This window comes from Camelus bactrianus, chromosome 5 (assembly GCF_048773025.1).
Source record: "Camelus bactrianus isolate YW-2024 breed Bactrian camel chromosome 5, ASM4877302v1, whole genome shotgun sequence".
NCBI classification, from domain to species: Eukaryota; Metazoa; Chordata; class Mammalia; order Artiodactyla; family Camelidae; genus Camelus; species Camelus bactrianus.
Genome location: NC_133543.1, coordinates 53,347,742 through 53,355,619, shown reverse-complemented (window position 1 = coordinate 53,355,619; position 7,878 = coordinate 53,347,742). Strand labels below are relative to the sequence as shown.

Below are 7,878 nucleotides of genomic sequence, written 5' to 3'. Positions count from 1 at the left end.
TTCATTGCAAAGCAGCTATGAATGGGGAAATAACCGGAAGGGCTGGGGGCAGTAGGCCTTCGGGCCGGCCAGCGTGGGATCCACAGAGGGGAAAAAAGAGACTTCTAAAAAACTTCTTACCAGCTAGGCTCCGGTTTTATTTCTGCGCACGCATTAAAAGTTCAGAGACTCAAAAATTAACCCACCTACCCTTGCCACCTAGTAACTGTCAGAGACAAGGAGCACCAGACACAATGGTTTTAAGAGGTTAAATCCTTTTACTCGGGCAGAGTCAAGACAAGGGAAAGAGAAAACCATGCATTTCTAGGAATCCCTCGTCTTCCAAATGAGGGCGTTCCTACTCCCTTTCAAGATGCGTTTCCCGCGTTGGGAAGCCGAGCCCAGCCCGGCTCCAGGATCCGTCTCTCCGAAGGCGCACGGCCCCATCCGGACTTCAGATCTTAATTCCCAACTGTCCCCAAGCCCCGCCGCATTTTCCAAAGGCGCTACTAGGTGCTAGGTAGGTTACTGAGGGACCTGCCGTTAGCCTGTTTCTTCTAAAAGTTCTCCAGCTGGATTTCAGCAATTTTGGAAAAAAAGGCGCCGGCCTCTGCGACCTTTTCTGCACGCTCCTCAGGCCTCGTGGGGCAGTTTGGTCAGAATCTCTGCGCCCCACGACGTGATGAGAACTGTGTGCTCGAACTGGGCGGACCTGAAACACACACGGCAGCGGTCAGCACGCGCACCAGCACCGGCGGGGCGGGGAGCAGCGGTTTGCCCGCGTCGTCGGACGACCCTTCCCTTCCCATAAGACTTAAAAGCAACCGGGCAGAAAGCAAACACCTTTGATTGTCCAAGGAGACCACAGTCCATGCGTCCTCCAGCACTTTAAATTCAGGGGATCCCTCGGTTATAATTGGCTCTGTAAGAGGGAAAATATTTACTGCAATGATCTAATCAGATTCTTGTCAAACATTGTTTCGGCTGATTACCAAAAAAGAGAATAAGAAGGTTCTCCCCCCTCCCTCCAAGTGCTTCCCCCCACGGGTTCATGTTGTCATCTCGCAAGGGCTGATAATTGATGTTGCTTACATAGTATTCTACAAACTGAACAGTAGGAAGAGGAAACGCTACGGCATTCAAAAATGTATGAAGTTGCCTAGTTTGTATTTTTTTTAGAAGAAAAAGGGCATTTTAATCAAGCCTTAATTAGGACCCCGTGGATAATAACCACCCAAACGCCAGTCCCTCTTATAAATACCAGTCAGGTTTTTTTTTTTTAAATATTTGAATTTTAAAAACATGCTCAAAATGTTCATTAATCAGCAAATAATAATTTTCTTATTTCACTCTAATTGCTTCTCCATTAAGTCCCACAGTCAGAAATATGATGCCTTTGGGGTCTTAGGTGATTGGAATTTGGAGGTGACACCAATCACATGACCAGCCAGGAATGAGCCACCAGAGAGCACATGCCACTTGCTGACAGGGAGCAAGGGACATAATCGCCTCTAGTTACTGGGTGTTAATGAAAGAAACACACACACACACACACACACACACAAAACAAAAAGCCAAACACCACATTATGCTGGTAATAGAATTAGAGGTTGGACGGCTGCCGTCTCCTAAATGTGTCGGTAAGTATCTGATTTAGGAAGATGGGGCTTGAGGATATTATTTAATCAGATTTACTATGCATCTGAATTATTTCATTATGCTGATTGGCTTTATTAGTCCTTCACTGGACTGCCTGGCCTAGGCCAGCACCGCTGCTTCTGCCTGGGGAGTCACTGCTCTCCGAAGAGGAGCCTGGGCACTGACCTATGGTGAACGCCATGCCCTCCTCCATGAGTAGATCACTGTCATTTGCTGTAAAACAAAATAAAAACAAAACAAAACAAGGGTGTGGGGAGTGGGGATGGGAAATGGAGAGAAGGACAGAAAGAAACAGAATTAGAGGGGGCAGACTGCTCAAAAACGTGGTCATTTTATTTTTTATTTTAGGGTAGAAGAATAGGTGGAGGTTTCTGGAATCCTGAGTGGTGGCTATCACCTAATGGTTAAGCACTGGGCCTCAGCCTTTGCAATTTCTGAGTTTGGGGTCAAGGCCACTAAGAAGGGGGCACCAAGGCTGAGCAGGGGCAGCCTGGGTGCTTGAGATACCTGTTGGACTCCCCCCACTCCACTGTCCTGTGGACACCTGCTGCGAGGTCTCCTGGCTTTGCTAGGTGCAGGAACTTGCCCTCCACCCCCAAGCCAAAGAGAGAGACATGCTGGGGACTGATGCAGGGGAATGCAGGTTGAAGTAGGAGGCAAGAACAGGGGTGACTTGAAATATTCCCAAGTGCTGGCACTGGATGAGGCACATGCCTGAGAGGCCCTTTCTCTGCTCCAGCTTGGACCTCTTACAAGCTGCCTCAGGTGGAATTCTTTGGCCTAAAGGGAGTTCTGACCTACTGAGTCTCCAGGGATCTTCCAGGGGATGGATTCCAGCTAACAGTTCCTCAAGGGGCTGCTCCCACCCCAAGCACACAGGTCAAGGCCCCAGGACCAACTTTCCTTTGGTCCCTGTCCAGGTGCGCATCACCCCACTCCATCCCCAGGGGACACTCCATAGAAATGCTTCCTACCCTAACCCCAACCCTCCTACCCCTTCTGGCCCACCCTTGCCTTCTCACTGTAGGGTGCAAATCCAGGCAGTGAAAAACAGGAGATTCTGGGAAAGGAACACAGGGTGGGTATAGTCTAGAAATCACTAAAGAGTACATGCTGCTAAATACATCAGCTGTCAACGCTGTGCAGGATGTAATGAAGTTTAACCACAACAGTCAGCGGTTAGAGAAAGGGGTAGAAAAAGAAAAACAGAAAACAGTCATATGTGCACGCTGCTGGGACATTGATGCAGTGGTGTTTTGTTTTCAGTAACTTTTTCTAGACAAATATCCCTTGTGCCTTCCAGCCATCACCCTTCAGGAGAAGACAAAAAGCAAAATAAACCTCATTTTGGGATTGAAACTGCTGGGCTCTAATCCAGTAACAGTAATGTGCTGGTTATGATTAAGTAGGACCCCCCCACCCTGCCACCTTCCCACCTACACACAGCACACAAAAGGATGACAATGTGGATTCAAAGTTGCAGTAAGAGATTCAGAAGCAAAACTACTTTATTCTGATAACATTCAATAAACAGCTCCAAACTAACTTTCTTACCATGATGCCAAATTTCTGGATGTCCATGAAAGTAAGATCCTATCCCATGCCCCACAAAATGTGGACAGACTTGCAAACCATTCTGCTGAGTTATGTGGCTTTAAAAGTGACCAAACAAAATATTTAATTAAATTAGGTAATTTTTAATGCATATATAGATAAAACAAAGTCACTTTAAAAATATTATCTGAAAAAGAAAAAAATCAGTTATATTTAGAGTCAGATGGTAATAATTTGTTTTCATTATTCTGGAATAATTTAAAATTTTGTCATTGCTTGTAACAACTCCCTTTGGATAGATGAAGAAAAAAGGTATGTATCTAACAGTAGTTTGTTTCATTTACTTTATGTTTTGGGGTTTTTTTGTGGGGGGAGGTAATTAGGTTTATTTATTTTTTATTATCATTATTATTTAATGGCAGCACTGGGAATTGAACCCAGGACCTCATGCATGCTAAGCACACACTCTACCCCTGAGCTACACCTTCCCTCCACCCCTTGCTTCATTTACTTTAGTACAGCATTCAAACAAGGCCATTTTTAGATGATGAGTGTGCACGCACACATATATAGATCAGTATAACACAGATACATGTGCAGGTAATGCAGATCACAAAAACCTGCCTGATTCGTATGGAGTTTCACAAAAAGACTGTGCAAATCACTACCAATCTGGGAACCAAACAGAAAAAAAATAAAAATCTGAAATGTGACTTCCTACTTCTCTAGTTCCTTTATTATGGTCTATTTCAGAACGTTATATATTTTACAAACAGACACACTCACCCCAACGGTCACATCTGCTTTGTCAATATTCTTGAAACACTCTAAAACTTTGTGATTATTTGGGATTTCTACTCAAGACATACACCATTAACAAAATTCACACAGAAAGTTTTGTAAAATCACTATGATGCTTAAGAGAAGCTAGTATTGCGATTTCTAATTCTTGACGCTTCATCAGTTACTTCTACATGCACATCTTTTGGGTTCCATCTATTCCATATAACTAAAATCTGGCACATAGAATCCAGCCCTAAAATCTTCACCTATAAGGTTAAGTTGTTTTTGAAATCAGGTAAACATATTTATTTCTGGGAGCACCAAAAAGTCAAGAACATAATACCATTAACAATTTATATTTTCATGGGGATGAAGGGCAAAGTGCCTTAACCCGAATCATAAAAATGGATTGGGATATACAGGACCACTGTTTACATTCTGAACAAAACCAACGTTCTTCCATCCTGAACTAGAGTTTCCAACAGCCCTTCGGTTTAGTTTAACACAAACTCAAGCGTTTTGCCAGCATCTTTATGAAAATTCGTGTCAATATCTAGACAATACTTTTATCCAGACATTTTTAACTTTCATGTCCAGACCTGTAAAATGTCCTCACTTAGGCCAGGATGTCACTATCAATAGCAGATGGGTGGCTTCCCATTCAGATTTACTTTCCATGTAACAGTGCAGAAATAGGTCAGCTATGCATGTGTTGAGGAGAGGAATGAGAAGTCAACGTTTTTTATCTCTTACGTTGTTCTTTATGGTTATGGTTACTTCTGTGTGTCTCTGTACTTTGAATAGGAGGTGTAACAACTTTTTCAAGATGTTTCTCTTTGTACTGCACAATTTTGGAATGGAAATAGGATGGACAGTGGATGGAGGGTGGAAGAGAGATTATTAAATAAGACACACTGATTGAGCTTTTTTTGGTACAAAAATGGGTTCTACCTAAACCAGTAAATTATGTTATGTATGTCCCAACAAACCTCAATAATTCTAAGAATATTTATTATAAACTGTTCTTTTATTCTCTTTTCTTTAAAAAAAAACTAGATTTTTTTAAAAAGGCTCTGACTGATTGGCAGGCATCACAGCTATATCGTAAATGTGGGTTACAATAGCTATCTTCATTTTAATTTCCGATGAGTGGAGAGGAAGAAAGCCCATTCTGAAAAAAACACTTGGGGTCCCTCCCCTCCCCCCTATACCTCTCATTCCTCTTCATAAAAGAAGCTGTGCAATTGCTAGGTGGCTAAAGATATCTGAGTGCCTTCTACAACAATTTACTGCCTGGATCCTGCTGGAACTTCTGGTTATAGAAGGATCATAGAATGAATGTGTCATGGATGCAAAGGTCAGAGGATTTCACAGTCATGTGGGAAGAGGAAAAGAACAGGACAAATTTCCCAGGAACTAAGTAAACACTCGTGTCTGCTTTTAGGGAATTTTTCTTTTGGATTGGTAGTTAGCTTTTTAACACATACCTCCTGAGACTGATTGGAATAAAATCTCATTAATGTTCCTAATTAAAAGCATGTCCCTTCTACTATTCTATCAGCTACCATATTTCCTCTATTTGGGAATACATGAAAGCATGAGATATCTACCTGATTCTAGGGTTTTAAATCTAACTTCGTAGAGACAATCTAAGAGATTTGGAGAAGCAAATTCCACTCTAACGTGAAATCACATCCTGGGCACGCGAGCTGTGGCCACGGGCAGGTGGAGCATGCGTGCTTTGCTTGACTGGTGTGTTAGGGAAAACGGAAACAGCTGGAAGGGTAGGGGTGCCCAAGAGGTGTGCAGTTACTCCCCAACACTGACCATCGAGGGCCCTGACCCATTTCTGAGCACAAGGATCCCCTTGCCCTGGACACTTCACAGATGAAAATCTGCCTTCTTTTTGCTGAAATCTACTGAAGAGAACGCTCCCGGTATTAGCTCTTCTGTTTTGATTTTCTCTAACTAAAAATCCTCCAAGATATCACGTCACTTAGATGAGCCTGAGCACACTTATGATTTGAATGGAATCAAATGGAATATTTGAGGAGGATGGGAGGGGAGAGGAGGAAGGTGTATAAAAGCAGTTTACGAACTTACTTTAAAATCATACGGTATTATTATAGCTCATGTTTCAGTTTCAGTTTATATTTGAAAGAGAAATCTCTCTTAAGGAATTTCATCTTGTGACCATTTTCTTAAATTCCCTTTCATGAAACCGTTTTCCTCAATTGAAGCTTTGTCTAGATAAATTTTCTTAATACATTTAAACTACACTTTATGACTGAGAATACATTCCCAAAAAGGGCAGAGGAGTACTATTTTTAAGTACATACTCTTCTAAAGGAATAAAAATGCACATGGAAATAGTTTTATTATAATTTTTACACGAATCCTATAAATAGGACTGATTTCCAAATAGTCACATCTCTAATGAAAAGATCTCAAATGGCACCTGATTTTCTAAATTTAGGAATTTTACTTTAATCTTTCAAGGTTTTTATTTAAAGCAGTAGTCTTTGAATGCAGGAATGCACAGACTCAAGGATTCCCTCTAATGACAAAGAATGTTTAAGTACAATTAGTAATATTTTTGAAAGCCAACAACTGTTTTCCAAAAGAGTGGTACACTTTTTTTGTTTCAAACAGGATCACAAATTACTGTATTTTTCTTACAATAGTGCTGAACTTTTATTTGAGGTTTTCTGTTTCTGAAAAGCAGACATGATGGATTGAAATAAAAGATAATTTATTGCAATGCTTACTTTCATGTGCAGAGAGAAGCAGTGTAATTGTAATTTACAGTAGCTGTCAAGAAAAATCCATCACAGATGACATTAAAATGACTTATTTTGCCTGAGCCGCTTATTGTTTAAATGTGCATAATCTAATAGAATGAGATTATTTTTTAAAATCTGCTCTATATTCTTCTAAATTAATATCAAAACATATACTTATGAATTAAACATTAAAAACCATTCATTGATACTCTCATCATGACATTTACAAGTATAAGTTTAAATTATTTTTGATTGAACTGTCACATATTTGTGATGCATGAATCTACACATTCACAATATTCTCATGTATACAGATCATATCATCTAGAGATAATTACAAAAATACAGATTTAGAAATATTTTAAAGCAAATGGCGGTACAGTGAGTATAATAACACTGTAACCTTAGGACCACTAGTCATCTCTCATGAAGCAAAAGGGCACACAGAGAACTCTTTTCATGAAACTCTGCCAATACTTCTTCAGAGAGATCATCCTATCCTTTTAGGTTTCAGAGAATTTCAAAATTTCCTATAAAGTTCACTAGGTTTTTGGTGGCATAACACTAATAAAAGATGCCTGAATGTTCTTTTCATGGTGTATCAGTCGAGGGAGGCTATGCAAAAGATGGTGAATATCTTAAAATAAACGAGGCTGCCTTGAAAGAGGTTTGTAAACCTTCAGTCGGTAATGATTCTGAGTCCTTTTGGCTTAAAGATGGAGATGGTTTGTTTACTTACTCCCTTGAGATTTTGCCTGAATAAGAAAAGGCGAAATAATAGATGTCCAGAAACACTGCCTTAACACATCAGAACAAACATTTGTTAGAATCGGGGCCAGCTTCCTCCCTGGTGGCAGACATAAACCGTCTAAATAATGAAATGTATTAGGGTAAAGGAAAAAGTTCATTGTCTGTTATTTTCCACATACTTTTGTGGGTACAGTTGTTGGGACTGGTCTGGTTTTCAAAGGAGCTTGTACATGCAAATTCATACTCTGCAAAGACTGACCTTTGCATCCAGATAGCTAAAATCCAATGTCACTTTCAATTTTACTCTTCTTCTTCTCCTTTTTTTTTTTTTATGTGGCTGAAATTAATGTAGTGAATATGTAATGAAATG

The 7,878-nt window shown here is 40.4% G+C and overlaps 1 protein-coding gene across 1 annotated transcript in view; it reads right to left on the bottom strand.

The window, feature by feature from the left end:
* Positions 1-237: 237 nt before the first annotated feature.
* The window catches only part of METAP1D (methionyl aminopeptidase type 1D, mitochondrial), an 83,183-nt gene continuing 75,542 nt past the window's right edge, over positions 238-7,878 (bottom strand). Inside the window, 4 exon segments of the mRNA XM_010960681.3 lie at positions 238-691; positions 823-901; positions 1,804-1,851; positions 3,193-3,290. Coding sequence (XP_010958983.3) covers positions 613-691; positions 823-901; positions 1,804-1,851; positions 3,193-3,290 — 304 coding nt within the window. The 3' untranslated portion in view covers positions 238-612.